General features: G+C 39.6%; 2 protein-coding genes across 2 annotated transcripts in view; both read right to left on the bottom strand.

Annotated features, from left to right (window-relative positions):
• The window catches only part of LOC120730729, an 89,014-nt gene extending 79,777 nt beyond the window's left edge, over positions 1 to 9,237 (bottom strand). Inside the window, exons 1-10 of the mRNA XM_040027187.1 lie at positions 7,733 to 9,237; positions 6,212 to 6,547; positions 5,877 to 6,095; positions 5,722 to 5,754; positions 5,251 to 5,496; positions 4,836 to 5,168; positions 3,843 to 4,079; positions 3,428 to 3,760; positions 2,471 to 2,671; positions 2,035 to 2,367 (exon numbers count right to left, since the gene is read on the bottom strand). Coding sequence (XP_039883121.1) covers positions 2,035 to 2,367; positions 2,471 to 2,671; positions 3,428 to 3,760; positions 3,843 to 4,079; positions 4,836 to 5,168; positions 5,251 to 5,496; positions 5,722 to 5,754; positions 5,877 to 6,095; positions 6,212 to 6,547; positions 7,733 to 7,973 — 2,512 coding nt within the window. The 5' untranslated portion in view covers positions 7,974 to 9,237. The remainder of the gene's footprint in view (positions 1 to 2,034; positions 2,368 to 2,470; positions 2,672 to 3,427; positions 3,761 to 3,842; positions 4,080 to 4,835; positions 5,169 to 5,250; positions 5,497 to 5,721; positions 5,755 to 5,876; positions 6,096 to 6,211; positions 6,548 to 7,732) is intronic.
• A 6,027-nt stretch (positions 9,238 to 15,264) lies between these two features.
• LOC120730719 (stress-induced-phosphoprotein 1-like) overlaps positions 15,265 to 20,014 on the bottom strand; it is a 33,050-nt gene continuing 28,300 nt past the window's right edge. The window contains exons 8-16 of the mRNA XM_040027181.1: positions 18,254 to 18,344; positions 17,998 to 18,139; positions 17,736 to 17,840; positions 17,103 to 17,190; positions 16,914 to 16,947; positions 16,579 to 16,653; positions 16,365 to 16,467; positions 16,078 to 16,217; positions 15,265 to 15,913 (exon numbers count right to left, since the gene is read on the bottom strand). Of these exons, the coding sequence (XP_039883115.1) occupies positions 15,778 to 15,913; positions 16,078 to 16,217; positions 16,365 to 16,467; positions 16,579 to 16,653; positions 16,914 to 16,947; positions 17,103 to 17,190; positions 17,736 to 17,840; positions 17,998 to 18,139; positions 18,254 to 18,344 (914 nt within the window). The 3' untranslated portion in view covers positions 15,265 to 15,777. The remainder of the gene's footprint in view (positions 15,914 to 16,077; positions 16,218 to 16,364; positions 16,468 to 16,578; positions 16,654 to 16,913; positions 16,948 to 17,102; positions 17,191 to 17,735; positions 17,841 to 17,997; positions 18,140 to 18,253; positions 18,345 to 20,014) is intronic.

Below are 20,014 nucleotides of genomic sequence, written 5' to 3'. Positions count from 1 at the left end.
TGCTTTCTGAGCTGTTCACTGAAATACTTACACTCAACATCTATGTATAGAGTTACGGACTGTGCTGGTCCATACAGATTCTCAGCTTTGCACGAGTAGTTCCCGCTGTGCTCAGAGCTGATGGAGGATAAATGGTACCTTCCCACTGGTCCATGAAGCAATAATTTGTTCTCCTTATACCAGGTGTAGTTAGCTGCTGGGTTAGCATCACTGCTGCAGGTCAGAGTGACTGAACTGCCCTCCACTATCTCAGCAGAGGGACTCACTGACACAGAGGCAAGCTTTGGAGGATCTGGAGGAGAAATAGAAAATATACTAAAAAACATGTATTCCTGTTCCTGTTTGACCTAAAATTTGAGACATATTAAACCTTTTCTATAACTGAATACTGATAAAGGTTTTAGACCTGCAGCATTTACTCTGACTCTATTAATGTATCGGGGTTTGTAAGGTGTGGCCTGGTTTACTTTTAGAAAAATTGCTGTTAAAACTATTAATTCTGCAAAGATAACTGTCTTCACTCACATTTCACATTGATAAAGATGACTTCAGATTGTCTTTGACCCAGCTCATTCTTAGCGGTACAATGATACTCTCCAGAGTCAGAAGACTGGATGGATCTGAAGATGAGCTCTTGTTCTGCACTGATTGGTTTTTTGTCCTTGTACCAGGTGTAATTAGCTGCTGGGTTAGCATCACTGCTGCAGGTCAGATTCACAGAGCTACCCTCCATTATCTCATGAGAGTTATTCAGCACCAGTACTGAAGCAAAATTTGGAGCATCTAGAAGAGAGAATATAAAGATTGATTAGGTTTGATTTGATTTTAACAAACACAATAAATAAAGCAATTTAATTATCAGTCATTTTCTGAATCTGTTATCTTCAGCATATAAACTTGTTATGTATAGATCAGTCGAGTTTCTCAGTCTTACTGCTCATGTTGCATAAATTCACAGAACGAACTTTCTACAGCCGGACCTCTCTGTGTAGTCAGAACACTGCTGCTGATCTCTTGTTCAAAATTACCACACAGGTACTAGTACCACAATGCTCATTACATTGGTAACGGTATCTTCTAAAGTAATGAATCATGCCTTCCAAAAACAAATTTAATGATGATATGATGAAGGCTATAGTTTATGGTTGCTTGATATCCTCAGCTTATAGAATAGATTGTTTGGTTTGAAATGGGTAATTAGTTCAAGTTTAGTAAACACTTATTTATCACAACGGTAACATTGATATCCATATTGTGACTGCAGAATCATCATGTTCCTGAATTAGGAAAAAAAGTCAAATGAAATAGGCCTGGCAGTGAGAGAAGGATGAACAATCTTTCCAAACTTCCAAAGGAAGAGCTCCTTGTTTCCTTACATGAAGCAGATTTCCTGCTCAAAAATCCTTCCTGTGTTGTTTGGCATTTGCCATCTTTCATTAGAGTATATGACATCTTCACTATGCAGTAGCCTACAGCTGGGCAGTGAAAGGAGCTGATGTATCCTGTCCTCTGTTCACAAACACATTTAGTGTAAATCAATGCAGGCTTCAGTTTTGTGAACCTGACTCCAACTATCATCACTTTGAAGTTATTTGTAATCTGTCGGAATGATGAAAGTCTGTGACTGAAACGTGAAGTGAACTCACACACTAGTGGAGAGCGGTAATCCTCGTATCCTGTGAAAGCACAGGAGATGTTGTCTCCAGGATAAAAGCAGTCTGTATAAGTAGAAGTTTGCTGTTTTGTGTTTTTCTGTCCGTTCTTGAACCAGACGAAAGAAAGACGACCAGCTGGACTGCAGCTGCTTTCACACTTCAGCTCTGCCTCAGTCTGAGACTCATGGACTGATATTATTCTGCTCACCTTCACCTGCAGAGCTGTGTGAAATAAAAGTATTCACACTGTTAAACAGTCAAACTACAAATACACCAACAAGTAAATAATTAAAAACTTTACACAGGTTTTAGCACAATTTAACACAATTCAGTTTGTAAAATTGAACTGAATAAAATGTGTCAGTGTGTTGATCAGTACCTGTGACAGTCAGAGTTGTTCCAGGTAAACTACTCTTCCATTCAAATCTTTGTGTTTTGAATTTGAAGTGATACTCGGCTGAATCACTCTCTGTCAGGTCTCTGATTCTCAGAGTGGAGCGTCCTCTCTCTGTTTCAATCACCTCAACACGACCTGCATACTGGGAGTCTTCTGTGAGGTCCTCAGATCCACGACCAGAACGGAACCAGGACTTTGATTGGATTGGACTTTCATAACTGTTGTAAGTACAAGAAATGTCCACTGATGAGCCTTTGACTGCACAGATGCTTCTGTTGCTGTAATTCACTCTGTTGCACCACTGATTTTTGGCACCTAAGAGATAAAAAAAAACATGCTTATTGACAGAAAGAACACACCATTAATAAGCCTCCATATTAAAAGTTTTCATTCAGGTAAAATCTTAAAGTGAACTCACAAACTAACGGAGAGTGAAAATCCTCAAATCCTTTTAAAGCACATGAGTAGCTGATTGAAGTGTCATATGACGCTTCATAAGAAGAAGAGCTGGCTCTATTCACTTGTTGTCCATTTTTGTACCAGACATAAGATGATACATAATGATTACACCTGGTGACACAATCCAACTGTCGTCCAGTGGACCCTCTGACCTGAACATCTTGACCAGTGGACAAGAAACAATAAATAAGATGTCAGTCACTCTCACACTGAAGGAGTCAGATTAGGAAATTCAATTTTCACAAGATGAATTTGTGAAAATGATCATTCTCTCAAAGTGTAAACATGAAACCCCTCTGTGGCTGGGGTGTAGCTGCAGGGGAGGCAGAGACATACCAGAGCTTCATCAGCTCATCACGCCTCCCCTGTTTAAAACAGTGTACCGTGACCTGAGGTGTTGTTGTTGTTGTGTGTGTGGCTGGCAACTGAAAAGCTGCAGCCAAGATTAGAGGAAACAGCAATCGAAATAAAGTGTTAAAAGAGTAAATATGTGGTCAGGTCCATCATTCATGTTCTACATCCTCAAAAGTTAAAAAAAAAAAAAAGTGCAGTATAATATGCAGATAGAATATAAAGTTGTTCCACATTAACCTCCTAAGACCTGAACTCTTCCACGGCATGCATTTTTAATTTCTCTTTTATATTTGGGCATATTGGGACCTGATGAATGTAAAAACAAAGAATTAAAAGATTTTTTTAAACCTAATTTTTGTTTCTAAGAAAAATGAGAGCTACATAGATATTGATTTAAAATTTCGATAGAACAGTAGCAGTATAATGTCCTCGTAAGTGGATTTCAGGCCCTTGTAGAGTGAAATTGAGTATTTTGGTCTAAAAAAATGAAAATGTGATGTCCACATATGTGGATGCCAGGTCATAGGAGGTTAAATATCCATCAGTGTGTGTTGATCAGTACCTGTGACAGTCAGAGTTGTTCCAGGTAAACTACTCTTCCATTCAAAGTCTTGTGTTTTGAATTTGAAGTGATACTCGGCTGAATCACTCTCTGTCAGGTCTCTGATTCTCAGAGTGGAGCATCCTCTCTCTCTTTCAGTCACCTCAACACGACCTGCATACTGGGAGTCTTCTCTGAGGTCCTCAGATCCACGACCAGAACGGAACCAGGATGTTGACTGGATTGGACTTTCATAACTGTTGTAAGTACAAGAAATGTCCACTGATGAGCCTTTGAATGCACAGATTCTTCTGTTGCTGTAATTCACTCTGTTGCATGAATCACCTCGGACACCTGAAACATAAAATGATTTTTAAGTCAGATTTGGGAAATAGTTACAGTGAAATTTACTGTTTTTATTTAAATATGAACTCACAAACTAACGGAGAGTGAAAATCCTCAAATCCTTTTAAAGCACATGAGTAGCTGTTTTTATTGTCATGTGACATTTGATATGGGTAGCTGTATGAAGTGTCATATGGCGCTTCATAAGAAGAAGAGCTGGCTCCATTCACTTGTTGTCCATTTTTGTACCAGACATAAGATGATACATAATGATTACACCTGGTGACACAATACAACTGCCGTCCAGTGGACCCTCTGACCTGAACATCTTGACCAGTGGACAAGAAACAATAAATAAGATGTCAGTCACTCTCACACTGAAGGAGTCAGATTAGGAAATTCAATTTTCACAAGATGAATTTGTGAAAATGATCATTCTCTCAAAGTGTAAACATGAAACCCCTCTGTGGCTGGGGTGTAGCTGCAGGGGAGGCAGAGACATACCAGAGCTTCATCAGCTCATCACGCCTCCCCTGTTTAAAACAGTGTACCGTGACCTGAGGTGTTGTTGTTGTTGTGTGTGTGGCTGGCAACTGAAAAGCTGCAGCCGAGATTAGAGGAAACAGCAATCGAAATAAAGTGTTAAAAGAGTAAATATGTGGTCAGGTCCATCATTCATGTTCTACATCCTCAAAAGTTTAAAAAAAAAAAAAGTGCAGTATAATATGCAGATAGAATATAAAGTTGTTCCACATTAACCTCCTAAGACCTGAACTCTTCCACGGCATGCATTTTTAATTTCTCTTTTATATTTGGGCATATTGGGACCTGATGAATGTAAAAACAAAGAATTAAAAGATTTTTTTAAACCTAATTTTTGTTTCTAAGAAAAATGAGAGCTACATAGATATTGATTTAAAATTTCGATAGAACAGTAGCAGTATAATGTCCTCGTAAGTGGATTTCAGGCCCTTGTAGAGTGAAATTGAGTATTTTGGTCTAAAAAAATGAAAATGTGATGTCCACATATGTGGATGCCAGGTCATAGGAGGTTAAATATCCATCAGTGTGTGTTGATCAGTACCTGTGACAGTCAGAGTTGTTCCAGGTAAACTACTCTTCCATTCAAATCTTTGTGTTTTGAATTTGAAGTGATACTCGGCTGAATCACTCTCTGTCAGGTCTCTGATTCTCAGAGTGGAGCATCCTCTCTCTCTTTCAGTCACCTCAACACGACCTGCATACTGGGAGTCTTCTGTGAGGTCCTCAGATCCACGACCAGAACGGAACCAGGATGTTGACTGGATTGGACTTTCATAACTGTTGTAAGTACAAGAAATGTCCACTGATGAGCCTTTGAATGCACAGATTCTTCTGTTGCTGTAATTCACTCTGTTGCATGAATCACCTCGGACACCTGAAACATAAAATGATTTTTAAGTCAGATTTGGGAAATAGTTACAGTGAAATTTACTGTTTTTATTTAAATATGAACTCACAAACTAACGGAGAGTGAAAATCCTCAAATCCTTTTAAAGCACATGAGTAGCTGTTTTTATTGTCATGTGACATTTGATATGGGTAGCTGTATGAAGTGTCATATGGCGCTTCATAAGAAGAAGAGCTGGCTCCATTCACTTGTTGTCCATTTTTGTACCAGACATAAGATGAAACATAATGATTACACCTGGTACAACACCTGGTACAATACAACTGCCGTCCAGTGGACCCTCTGACCTGAACATCTTGACCAGTGGACAAGAAACAATAAATAAGATGTCAGTCACTCTCACACTGAGACAGATTAGGGATTTCAATTTTCAGATCTAAAACAATGAATTCGTGGGGAAAAAATAGTAATTATCTTGATGTCTAAACATGAAATCTCACAAAAACTTTAGAAAATGTATCATTAAAAAGCACAGAACATGTTAAGCTGACTAAATATCCATCTGTGTGTTCATCAGTACCTGTAACAGTCAGAGTTGTTTCACCTCGGACACCTAAAACATAAAATGATTTTTAAGTCAGATTAAAGTAAGTAATCACAGTGAGTTTGGCTGTTTTTATTCAGATGTATGTAGTGACTCTATGAGATGGTTTTATGTTACTGAAATAAACTCACACACTGAAGGAGAGGGGAAATCTTCATGACCTCTTACAGCACAAGAGTAGATATCTGAAGGATTCAGATTGCCTGAATACCAGTACTGGTTTCTACTAGAAATCTTGTGTCCATTTTTGTACCAGATGTAGGAGGAATGATCGTGTAGTTGACAACTGCTCTGACAAGTCAGTGTTGCCCAGTTGGAATTAGATGATGTTTCCACGTGTACCTGAAGAGCTGAATATGTGAAGAAATAAAATCAGAGCAGAAACTTAGACATCTATTATCCATATCCAAACACACACAGTCATGTTCATAACAATTTCTGACTGATGTGTAATTAAAAATGTTACCTGTGACAGTCAGAGTGACTCCAGGTAAACCAGTAAAATCTTCCCAGTCTGTTTCAAACCTGAACTTGTACACAGCTGAGTCACTCTCTCTCAGGTCTCTGATTGTCAGAGTGCAGCTCTTCCAATGAGAACTGTACGACACTCGACCTGCATACGCTGGGTCTGTTTTCAGATCTTCAGGGTTATTATTGTTCCCTTTAGTGAACCAAACTCTTTTTAACGCATTTACTCTTGAAGGGTGTTTGAAGGAGCAGCCTATGACCACTGTTGATCCTTTTACAGCACAGATCTGAGTAGAAGTGTAAGTCACTGCATAATCATTCTGACTCTGTACCACTGTAACACAGAACACATCAGAAACTAGATTAATGACAACAACAAACATATATTGTTTCAGTAAAAGTTCTGAGAACCTTTCCTCAGAATAAGCAGCACAGATTTATTGTTCCTGAGATTTTTTATCATGTATATGGTATTAAGTATTTAGGAAGGTATTTTTGCTTTTGTTGTTCTTGTTGTTTACATATGCGAGATCATGTCCATTCAGAAGTCTTCATCCAGTCAATTTCTGAGTGAGTTAATGATGTGATTTTTCTTTGAAAACAAGTCTTTGCAGGCTGTGAGAATGAGTCAAAACAGTAAGTACATCCATCCATTCGCTGGCAGGGGGCTGCAGCCTATACCAGCTGTCTTACGGCAAGAGGCAGGGTACACCCTGGACAGGTCGCGGGTCTGTTGCAGGACTAACACATAGACAGAGATAACCATTCACTCACATTCTCCCGCATTCACACCTATGGGCAATTTAGTGTTTCCAATTAACCTATCCCCACTAACTCCATGTCTTAGGACTGTGGGAGGAAGCCAGAGTACCCGGAGAGAACCCACGCAAACACGGGGAGAACATGCAAACTCCACACAGAAAGACCCCGGCCTGACGGTGGAATTAAACTCAAAACAGTAAATCAGTAAACCAAAAACAAGATAATAATAATGGTATCTGTGGGTTTGTTATTACAAATATAACAATTTGCATAATACATCCATTACAGAAATATGACAAAATGTTGTCAAATGTTGTCTATGTAAAATAAATTGCAGTGGCATGAAAGGGCCATTGTGTAGTAAATTATTCAGGTGACATACAAATTTCGCTGTGTGCCTAGAATTTATCTCACAATATAATTTACAAAACATGTTTAGGAACCAGGAACCATGTGTTTGTTCAAAAAAACAAAGAAAAAAAGAAAAGAAAAATGGCTGGGAATTCACTTTCTGTTTATCTGTTAGTTTCTCTTGAGAAACTTCAACCTAAGTTAAAGCAGCCTGAAAATTGTATTTGTCCATTAAATGCAGTGGAGACAATAAATAAAAAAAACTTTTCTACAATCTGTATTCAGTTGCAGTATTGGAAATGCAAACCTTTAACAGCTCTGTGCTGCAGATGGTGTGGTGTAAAAAACAATCAAAAACAGTTCAGTTGTGATCTACCTCAAGACTGACTTACTATTACAGAATTACCTGGCAGCGAGAGAAGGAAGAGAACCAATCCAGTTGCTGCTACAGTTGAACTCATGGCTGCTCCTCTCGTCTCATAAATCCCATCAGCAGGTAGATCACACAACATGTAACATGTTGTAAACCAGCCACGATTTCTGCCAGTGTTGAAGATGCTGTCTCTGAAGACTGTGCCCTCTGTGGTTGGAAAATGTAACAGAGTTATCTGGCTGTCTTCCTTCCCCTGTACATGCTTAACATGCATGAACAGACTTTAAACCTGTAAACCCCCGCGCTTAAATAAAGAAGTGATTCTCTTACAACACTTTGCATGCAGCTTTATGTTCTTAAAATATCACCTTAAGAAAAAAAGGACTGCCTCTGATACAACTGCTGAGGACAATAGAAAACATTTTAACATGAGTCTTTTTGAAAACTTCAGGCCTGACTTTATTAATGACATTGATCATTTTGAAAACTGGCCCATGAATAGATTTTAATTTAATTTGTGTTCATGGGTTCAAGTTCAGTTTAAATCTCTTTAGAGCTGTTTTTTGTCCAGAAGGTAAATAATAACTGCTGAGTGTAATCCTAACAGTTCAGTAATAGGACGGCTAAAAAGTATGCTAGGTATAGCTAATATACTGATAGTTTTAAATGACTAAAAATGTGCTTTGGCAAGCTAGGCTAACCCTTAAAACAAGTTTAAGTAGGGATGTTTTGTTACCCCCACTTCTGTGTGTAGTGTGGCTGGTAAAAGTGAGGGTAAACAATGCAAAAAGGAAACAAAACAGAAAGAATCACTGTGTAATAAAGTGCCCAGCAAAGTTAAAATTGATGCAGCAAAGCTGATGGGAAATTGGGGATTGCATAAACTAGAGACTAGACTCAGACAATATTTAAAGATCTTCTGCCAGCTCTGTCACAGCCCCACAGCCATGTGCCTTGCTTTCTGCCTTGAATTCTTAGTTATTATAATCAAGAGTGAGTTATGTGTTGTTATCTTGTTATTTCTCTGTAGGAAGTTTAGATTAAGATGCCACGTCAATACTTGCTATTTCACATATTGATGTGCAGTTTAAATATTGATGTGGTGGGAAAGAAGGTTTGCTGTGTCTCACAAGCATGCACAAGGTTACAGGAGACAGGCAGCAGCACCCTGACTGCCAAGTTTCAGGATGAAATCCCTGGACCCAGTGTCATTACCCTACACTGCTGCAGTGTGTTACTTTAGTGCAAAGTCTTTATAAAATCAAGTAGAGTGTGGTAGAAGATGATTGTTTTCTAAAGCTCTAGCAATGTTTTGAATCCAACAAGTCCAACAAATGCAGTGCCTCCAAAAAGCTGTTAAATGACTCTTCTAAAAGATTCAGTATTCAGCAAAGGAGTAAATAATGCAGTGGGTTTTTGAGTTCTTAATCACACAAAAGTTATATTTAAAACCCTTGTTATGAATCCTGATTCTGTTTAAACTGCTACCTCGGTTAGAGGACTGCACGGTTAAGATGCAACCACAACATCTAAGATCGCTCAACAGTTCTCTTTTGCCACAAAGATTACATAAACCTTTTCACCAGGGGCAAACCAGAGCACAGGATCAGAAAATGAAACCAGCAGATACAGAACATTGCAGCTCAAACCAGCCCCTGAATACTGTGGTTAATAAAAAAGTGGTAACTGGTGTGGCAGCTGGAGCCTGTTAACACGAGGGCTTCACTTGCAGGTGGAGCAACCACAAAGCCAGCCAGACTCGCCACCTGAGAGAGAAAGAGGAAGAGGAAAACAAAATACATGCCTGACAGTCAATAGGACCAATAAGATCAGTGGGTTTGTGGGTGTTCCTGTGCTCCGTGCAGGTCTGAGAGCCACATCAGTGTTCTTCTTCAAAGCTGTGTTCGTACCTCTCATCAGTTAAGAACCTGCTCAATGACGGACTTATGATCTGCAAAGGGCACTGGGACCTCCTGATGAAATCCACAGCGTGTGTAGATTAGTTTATTAACAGGTGACACATAACAGAAAAGACTAAGTCAGGTATGTGCTGACTCAGCAAGAACTTCAATTCAATTCAATTCAATTCAATTCAATTCAATTCAATTTTATTTATATAGCGCCAAATCACAACATAAGTTGCCTCAAGGCGCTTCATAGATACAGAGAAAAAAACCCAACAATCATATGACCCCCTATGAGCAAGCACTTTGGCAACAGTGGGAAGGAAAAACTCCCTTTTAACAGGAAGAAACCTCCGGCAGAACCAGGCTCAGGGAGGGGCGGCCATCTGCTGCGACCGGTTGGGGTGAGAGAAGGAAGACAGGATAAAAGACATGCTGTGGAAGAGAGACAGAGGTTAATAACAGATATGATTCAATGCAGAGAGGTCTGTTAATACATAGTGAGTGAAAAAGGTGACTGGAAAGGAAAAACTCAATGCATCATGGGAGTCCCCCGGCAGCCTATGTCTATTGCAGCATAACTAAGGGAGGATTCAGGGTCACCTGGTCCAGCCCTAACTATATGCTTTAGCAAAAAGGAAAGTTTGAAGCCTAATCTTAAAAGTAGAGATAGTGTCTGTCTCCCGAATCCAAACTGGAAGCTGGTTCCACAGAAGAGGGGCCTGAAAACTGAAGGCTCTCCCCCCCATTCTACTTTTAAATACTCTAGGAACAACAAGTAGGCCTGCAGAGCGAGAGCGAAGTGCTCTAATAGGGTGATATGGTACTACAAGGTCATTAAGATAAGATGGGGCCTGATTATTTAAGACCTTGTATGTGAGGAGCAGGATTTTGAATTCAATTCTGGATTTAACAGGAAGCCAATGAAGGGAAGCCAAAACAGGAGAAATATGCTCTCTCTTTCTAGTCCCTGTCAGGACTCTTGCTGCAGCATTTTGGATTAGCTGAAGGCTTTTCAGCTAGTTTTTTGGACATCCTGATAATAATGAATTACAGTCGTCCAGCCTGGAAGTAATAAATGCATGAACTAGTTTTTCAGCGTCACTCTGAGACAGGATATTTCTAATTTTAGAGATGTTGCGCAAATGGAAGAACGCAGTCTTACATATTTGTTTAATATGTGCATTGAAGGACATGTCCTGGTCAAAAATGACTCCAAGGTTCCTCACAGTGTTACTGGAGGCCAAGGTAATGCCATCCAGAGTAAGAATCTGGTTAGATACCATATTTCTAGGCTTTTCAGGGCCGAGTACAATAACCTCAGTTTTATCTGAATTAAGAAGCAGAAAGTTAGCGGCCATCCAGGTCTTTATGTCTTTAAGACATTCCTGCAGTTTAACTAATTGGTGTGTGTTATCTGGCTTCATGGACAGATAGAGCTGGGTGTCATCTGCATAGCAGTGAAAATGTATGCTATGTCTTCTAATGATGCTGCCTAAGGGAAGCATGTATAATGTAAACAGAATTGGTCCTAGCACTGAACCCTGTGGAACTCCATAATTAACCTCAGTGTGTGAAGAGGACTCTCCATTTACATGAACAAACTGGAGTCTATTAGATAGATATGATACAAACCACTGCAGTGCAGTACCTGTAATACCTACAGCATGTTCTAATCGCTCTAATAGGATATTATGGTCAACAGTATTGAATGCTGCACTGAGGTCTAGCAGGACAAGCACAGAGATGAGTCCACTGTCAGAGGCCATAAGAAGATCATTTGTAACCTTCACTAAAGCTGTTTCTGTGCTGTGATGAGCTCTGAAACCTGACTGAAACTCTTCAAATAAACCATTCCTCTGCAGATGATCTGTTAGCTGTTTGACAACTACTCTTTCAAGGATTTTTGATATGAAAGGAAGGTTGGAGATTGGCCTATAATTAGCTAAGACTGCTGGGTCTAGAGATGGCTTTTTGAGTAAAGGTTTAACTACAGCCAGCTTGAAGGCCTGTGCTACATAGCCGATCATTAGAGATAGGTTGATCATATTTAAGATCGAAGAATTAATTAATGGCAGGACTTCTTTGAGCAGTTTTGTAGGAATGGGGTCTAAAAGACACGTTGATGGCTTGGAGGAAGTAATTATTGAAGTTAACTCAGAAAGATCAATTAGAGAAAAAGAGTCTAACTTAACATCAATGGTACTAAGAGTAGCTGTAGATAATATTACATCTGTGGGATGATTATTGGTAATTTTTTCTCTAATGATAAAAATTTTATTTGTGAAGAAGTTCATGAAGTCATTACTAGTTAACGTTAAAGGGATGGTTGGCTCAAAAGAGCTCTGACTTTTTGTCAGCCTGGCTACAGTGCTGAAGAGAAACCTGGGTTGTTCTTATTTTCTTCAATCAGTGATGAATAGTAAGATGTTCTGGCTTTGCGGAGGGCTTTCTTATAAAGCAGCAAACTATTTCTCCAGGCTAAATGATGATCCTCTAGATTTGTGACACGCCATTTCCTCTCCAGATTACGAGTCATCTGCTTTAGGGTACGTGTTTGAGAATTATACCACGGAGTCAGGTACTTCTGATTTGAGGCCTTAGTTTTCACAGGAGCTACAGTATTCAGAGTCGTACGTAGTGAGGAGGTGAAATTATTAACAAGATAATCGACCTCTGTTGGAGCAGCGTTCAGATAGCTGCTCTGCTCTATGTTGGTACAGGGCATTGAAGATGATAACAGTGGGTGGATTATATTCTTAAACTTAGTTACAGCGCTTTCAGAAAGACATCTACTGTGATAAAGTCTACTCTCCACCACTGTGTAATCAATTATTGTAAATGTAAATGTTATCAGGAAATGATCAGACAGGAGAGGGTTTTCAGGAAACACTGTTAAATGTTCAGTTTCTATGCCATATGTTAAAACAAGATCTAGAGTGTGATTAAGGTGGTGGGTGGGTTCTTTTACATTTTGAGAGAAACCAATTGAGTCTAATAACAGATTAAATGCCATGTTGTGGCTGTCATTTTTAGCATCTACATGGATGTTAAAATCACCCACAATAATTATTTTATCTGAGCTGAGAACTAAATCAGATAAAAAGTCTGAGAAATCAGACAGAAACTCTGTGTAAGGCCCAGGTGGACGATAGATGATAACAAGTAAGACTGGTTTCTGAGTTTTACAGCTGGGGTGGACGAGGCTAAGCATCAGGCTTTCAAATGAATTAAAAGTCTGTCTTGGTCTTTCATTAATTAATAGGCTGGTGTGAAAAATTGCTGCCACACCGCCCCCCCCGGCCTGTGCTTCGAGATTTCTGGTAGTTAGAATGACTCGGGGGTGTTGATTCATTTAAACTAACATAATCATCCTGCTGCAACCAGGTTTCTGTAAGGCAGAGTAAATCGATTTGTTGATCAATTATTAAGTCATGTACTAACAGAGACTTGGAGGAGAGAGACCTAATATTTAATAATCCACATTTCACTGTTTTACTCTTTGGTTCAGATGTGGATACTGTATTGTTCTTTCTTTGTAATTGTTTATGTTTAAGTTGTTTGTTGATGGTTTTTAACTCTATAAAGAAAAGTGAAACACAATACCGGAGAGTTTTCCTTTAAATTTTCACCTGGTGCCTGTGAAGTGTTCATTCTTTTAAATGCTTTGGATTCAGTTTAACTCAGTTCAAGTTTATTTAGAAAGCACCAAATCAAAGGTCCCCTCAATGACCTTTGTACTGTAAGGTAAAGACTCTTAAGTAATAAGGATCACAGTGGGCTCATTACTAAGGCATTACAGCTGTCACTGCTTATTTTCTAACATTACACAGAGCAACACAGAGCAACATGTGTATCAAGACAGATACACATCAGTACAGCCTCTGCACTCATTAGATGTAACTAATACTTGTCTGAAATCTAAGATTAATCTTCACACCAATTATTTCTTCTGATCTTGAAAATGTTATTTTTACAGTTCAGTTCAGTGACTGTGAGCTAAACACACACACACACACACACACACACACACACACAAATGCGCTCACTCTCCTTTGCTGAAGTGTGTGAGTGTCCTCTTGTGTTCATAACGATGTCCTGCAGTGTTGCAGATATATTTCAGCCAGAAATGATCACCTACACAGCTCTGGTTTCTTCCTCTGCCACCGATGAAAGACAGCATGGATGTGCTGTAGGAGTCATTATGTGTATTTAATATGAAGCCATCATTTAGCAGTCTCAAAGGATTAATTACTAATGAAGCTGCTCGTGACCATTATCATTTACACGTGTCATTGTCCACCCGAGATTTACTTGTTCTTTTAATGACTCTGATTCTGACTGAAATGAAAATGAATACATTATACAGATATGAATACAGCTGGTTTTATTTGGACCTTTCACAAAACACTGTTATGGTAAAAATGGCCTGTATTTGTATAGCGAAAAGCTGCTCAGATGACAGTGTCATCAAATGAAAGTTATCAAGTAGCTCAGGATGTAGAGCGGGTCATCTACATCAGAAGGTTGGTGGTTTGGTGCCTGGCTGCTCTCAGTCTGCATGCCAAATATCCTTACACTTCCTTCAGAGTATAAATGTGTATGAATAGAAGGCACTTACGCTTTGAAAAAAAAGTGCTTGTCTGAACAAATGTGAACGAAGCAAATTGTATGAAGCATTTTGAGTGCTCTGATAGAGTAGAAAAGTGCGCTATAATAACCAGTCTATTTACTATTTAGCAAGTACAGCAACCACAAAAAACAGGATGATGTAGCATGTTCATAAACAGGGATTATACTGGCAAAGGACGAGTTGATTCCTAAACTAAAAGCTGGAAGAGAAAGTGGAGACGTGTCTTTTTGAAACTGAAAAAGAAGCAGAGTGCTTTGGGTTGATAAGAACATGCTTGTATAGCCGGCTGCCAAGAAAATACAATAAAATGAGGAAAAATGTCACCAAACTAAATCAAAAGTAAAAGAAGGCTGTAGAGCCAAGCAGAACGAAGCCATAAAACAGAATGTTTTGTAGCACATGAAAAGATGTTCATGTCAACAACCTACATTAGTGGAAGGGAAGCTTTAACACAAAGTCCAATGAAATTGCAGGTTCGGTTTGCAGGGTGAGGTGCATTAATTAAGAAAGCAATAAAATAGCTTATACATTTTGTACATGGAAGTAAAAACAATTTAGTAACAAGTCTGACAGAATACCAAGAACCTGACATAGAGGAGGAAAACTGAACGATCCACTCATGGTGCTGATAAACCCATAGCTGCTCCTTTCATCTCTATTCAAACCCATCTGCAGGCACACTCTGCCCCGGGCAAACTCAATTAGCTAACATATAGAGCACTTGTTCAGGAGGACGTGGTCTCGGACAACACAAACAAATGAAAACCCACTTCTGTTTAGATTGTGGTTGGTAGACTCCTCAACAATAAATCAAATAGCTCACAATGGGATTGCTTTCTTCTGCCTCACATTACTGAAAAATAAGAGTTTAATACGCATGAACACACATAATGAGAGCGTCTGTATCTCTGTCTTCTGTTTTAATAACACAGAGCGAAGATCAAACCATCACTCCCAAACCCGAGAATTTCTCTGAAGAACAAATGCAAGCAGCTGGAAACTAAAACAACAAACAGTAAGGGAAAATAAACGGTCTCATATATCAGTTTTTATTGTTTTATGCAAATATTTATACATTTTATATGCAAAATCTAATTTTACTGATATGAAAATAACTTCATTTTAAAATCTGTCCCACTGTCGGACTAAAGTGTTTCCAACATGGTTCAACCAAACATTTGGACCATAAATCTCTGTGACATGCGTCTGTGCACAAACCAGGAGCTCCTGTTTCTGAAATCCAAGTGAAGCCTTGAAAAATACATTTCCACTGAGGACTGTCTCTGCTACAAGATTTTCTTTAAAATGGATTTATTCTTCCCCGGATCAGGGTCTGCATAACGTCCTTCATTATTTCAGAGTCACATCTTCTGACTTTGGTTATCACATGTGATCCATGTCTCAGGTTTCTTCACAAACATTCAGTTGTCAGTGTTTCCAAGTGGACCGTCTTCTCCTCTTCCTCACCGATCGCTGCTTTTCTTGTTCCCTCGTCCGTCTTTGATGTGCCTTGCGGGCAGGAGCTGAAAAGATAAGGGACATCATGGTTGCCAAGACTTCTTGTCTCGACCTTGCTGGTCTGGTATGTGTTTGAAGCGGCACTTGTCGCCATAGAAACAGCCTGTGGTCCGCCAGTAAAAGCACTCATCTCCATTTAAAGGTGCCCGCCATCGGGACCTGTGTGGACAGAAGCAGAGGAGATCCGATAAGAGATCAATAAGAAAAGTAACATCTCTCAGCTACTACTGAAAACTATTCTACGGTGATTTTGTTTGTGTCACACTGTAAGGGACCCTCCCTCTGGAAAGCCCACAGATACACATTAATGAGTCGCTCTGTACCCAGAGGCAGCTGAACTTGGCTGAGTTCCTGCAGTGTTGGAAGCCAAGCTGCTGTTGCTTCTTTGCATGGAGGACACAGTCCTGTGGATCCAGCGATCTGGGTACCTCATCACCAGCTTGTTGCCCCCGAGCTCCACCCCCTGGACAGAAGGACACAGTGCAGTTAAACTTTTTTAAGACAAATTTTCATGACAATATTCAGTTTTTTGACACTCAGAAGTATCAATCAGTGTAACGAGACACAGACAGTCCCAATGATGAAGACGGTTTCTAGGCCCGTCACACACCTGCAGCTTGTCCAGGGCTTTGGCAGCCATGTTGGCGTTCTTGAAGTTGACAAAGGCACAGAAGCGTTCATGAAGAACTCTGATGCTTTCAATCTCACCGAAGCTGAACACACACAGAAAAGGTTAATACTATTAATAAACTATCACTGCTGGAAACTCTTGAAAGCTTTAATGTCTTCATAGACACACACAGACACACACACACAGTCTTTACATTTTGAAGAGATCACAGAGGTCCTTCTCTGTAACTTCCCGTGTAACGTTTCCAACCCACAGAGAGCGACAGTTTCTGAAAGACAGGAGGAAAAAACAGAGAAGAGAAGGAAACGAGTGTGGCGACCACACAGAAGGGAAAGCGTGGTTATTGTTCAGTGTTAACAGATGACAAAGATGCAGAACTATTTTCTCACTTGTATCTACATGTCTCTTTCTATGAAGGAAATAAAAGAAACTTGTTGTGTTTCATTCCATTCAAATCACAACAAAGATTTCCCTGAAAGGTGCTCTGGGTTTCTGAATGTGTGATAGATGGGTGAGGTAATAACCTACCCACTCTGGTCCTGCTGAGAAAAGAGCTTCAGAGCTACGAGAGAGAAAAACAAAATACTTTGTCACAAAACGATTTAAACAAACAAACTCCTTAAATTTGCTTAAATTTTGGTTTTATTACAAAATACTGTCATTATGCAACAGTGCTGCCTCATGGTGGACAAAGGTGACATTGCAGGCAGTTCTTACTTCTGGCTTCAAATTGGTTGACGACTGCCTGAACAGTGGTGAACTTTTGTAGAAGCTCTTTGCTCTGCGCCTCATCGAAACCCATCTCCTGCAAAAACAAAGTTAAAAATCATTTATGTCAGACAATAGAAACATTTTACTGTCATCACTTGGAAAGCAACATCAGCTCGAGTTTGATTTAATAAACACAGAATTGACTTTTTATTGCTCATTTTCAGCAAAAAAGAAATCTTACAGAATATTGGCTTATAACAATAATAAGCTTTTATCTATTTTCTAAGTTCAATGTCTAATCTCACATTCGATGAAATTCAAACGTAAACTACAACAGATACACATCTAAAACTGTGTGAATAAATGAAGGAATCTGGTGGAGTTTAAGGACAATGTGCTGCTGAGTTGAGGTGTTTCTCTCAGTCGTGTCCCATCGTCCTGTTGGACACCAGCAGTAAACAGCTCACTTTGGTTTGTCTGCATTTCTAAGCACCAACAGTAACTGGTGTTCCCAAGAATTTAGGATGTTTTATACTTTTTTAAAGTATGTGAAATGTTTTTGTAAATTTAAGTTTTTAAAATATCTTCCAGGCAGCTGTTATACCCCAGAACCCTGAAGTCACTCGTGACGTTCCTCACCATGAGCTGAAGGACCCGACAGTTAAAGAGTTTTTTGGATGCTTCCTTACAACTCTGATCCAACTCCAGCACCTTCTCCAGGGCCTTCTCTGCTTCACTGTACCGCTGTCATTTACACAGACACGCAACAGCAGTTAGTGAAAGAAGGAGTGGAGGAAATAAAACGATAGTGTTGTAGCATCTTTTATGCAGAAACATATAAAAATAAAGACACAGTTGCTTGGCATTGAAATGTATTATTTGTTATATAGAACTCACTGACCTTTAACCCCACCAGAGCACAGCCCTTACGAAAGTATCCCTTCGGCCAGTCGGGAGCCAGCTGGATGGACCTTCGAGCATCACTCAGAGCTGAGGAGTACCGCTCCAGAAACCAGTGACAGTAAGACCGATTTCCATATAACCTGAGGCACAAGAAGAGACACGCAGACACAGGCAGCAGGAGACTTTACTCAACCAAAGTGGATGTGAAAAAGGCTGAAGTCTGAGCTGGAGTCTGGGTTCACAGGTCAGCTCACCTGTGATCTTTGGGGTCGCAGAAGATGGCTTCTGTGAACATGTCCACCGCCTCGGTGTACTGGGCTTGCTCGAACATCTTAATGCCCTGCACTGGAGAAGGTCACACACACTTTTATGCGTAGAGTAGGGGTGACACATTCATTTTTTTGTCTTAATTCTTACTTATTACGCACTATCTGGCCACTTTATTAGGTATGTTTTTGGCTAGGCCAAACCATCCAATGTAGCAATGTCTGTTTTCAGTTCTCTGTGCTGCTGCAACCGTCTGACTTTCATAAACAGCAACTCGCTTTCCTACAGGCAAACAATCCAGCAGCAACAATTTATGATTAGCATTTTCCTTTTTGTTTATCATTATTAATATTATTATTATTACAACTGTTGCCATTATTACAGACTCAGTAATAAACAAAGTAGACTGATCACTTTTGTTGACAATATTTTAAAAAACTGAAAACGTAGCTGCTTCCTAAACATAAAATTTACAAGACGTGCATAATTAAAAGGCCAATGAGTATATATAAGCACATATTATTCATGAGTTACATAATCGAATACTGATCAACGCTCCTGAAATAGACACCATCTTTTAGAGAGAAGAAATATTTCTTCCTTTTTTGGGGAATGACTAAATATTTTGCAAATTTGGTCCAAAATTTGGAATTTGACTGGGCTTAAATCTAAAAATGGACTGATGGCATCTTGTGCACTGAAATTATTGTAAGGCTGCAGCAACGTTCCCCCTAAGCTGCGCGCGTGCGCAATTGCGCACTGCTGGCACGGTCTCTGCGCACAAAAAATCTGTTTTGCGCACAAAAAAAATCAAACCTGAATTGAAATTAAAGTAAATACATTAACAATCTGTTTTGCAGTGTTAGTCAGTGACTGGCTGCTCCCGTATGGGATCAGAACACTGCCACCTTATCCCATAGTCCAGCCAATCACGCGATTCACATTCGTATATACGCAGCTAATCAACGTCGTTGACAGGCTATGGCAGCGTCCTTATGTGCCGACACCGGTGTTTTAGCGAGCAAAGCGGCGTGGCTGATGTGGAGTGAAGCCACGTTAATGACAACGTGTACAACCATTGGAGATGTGAGCAGGACAGACGGAACCCAGCCTTTCCTATTGGTCGAAAAAAGTACCATGTCGACCAATCAAAAAATGATATGGCAACATGGCATTTAGTGGTTTAAGAAGGGGGAAGTTTTAGGAGTGACGGCGGTGTTTTGAGATGTGAGAGATTTGCGACGTTTAGCGCAAATCTTGTGTAGTTAGTGTGTAGTGTAGTCAATAGTTTTGTTGTGTGTGTCAGAACAATGAGGCGACTGCTGAATGTTACAGGTGTTACAGCAGTGATACATCTCCTGCTGTCAGGCCTGCAGGTATCAGGCTGTTGTTCTCCTTTATCTCATAGTGGACAGAAATTATTTTTTGGAGTGGCACAAATAATTTGTGTGGCATCAGATTTGATGCAGAACAGCTGATTGTTCTGTAAATAATTTGAAATGTTTATTTAAAAAAACGCCTTGGCTGCATTTTTAGGTAAACAGCTGCAAAAAACTTTGTTTGCAAAACTCAGTAACTTTTTTGAAGAAGTAACTATATAATTAAATTGCCCAACATTGGTCATTGTATGCTGTATTTTGCAGACAGAGTTACAGGACTCTCTCCCAGACCACAGACTCATAATACAAGTCAGAGCTTTATAAAAAGAAAAAAAAAAGAAGAAGAAAAAAAAGAAAAAAGAAAGTTGT

Source organism: Simochromis diagramma, unplaced genomic scaffold (genome assembly GCF_900408965.1).
Source record: "Simochromis diagramma unplaced genomic scaffold, fSimDia1.1 OVJJ01000362.1, whole genome shotgun sequence".
NCBI lineage: Eukaryota > Metazoa > Chordata > Actinopteri > Cichliformes > Cichlidae > Simochromis > Simochromis diagramma.
Note: the sequence above shows the minus strand (reverse complement) of the source record. Positions and strands in the feature narration are given on the sequence as shown.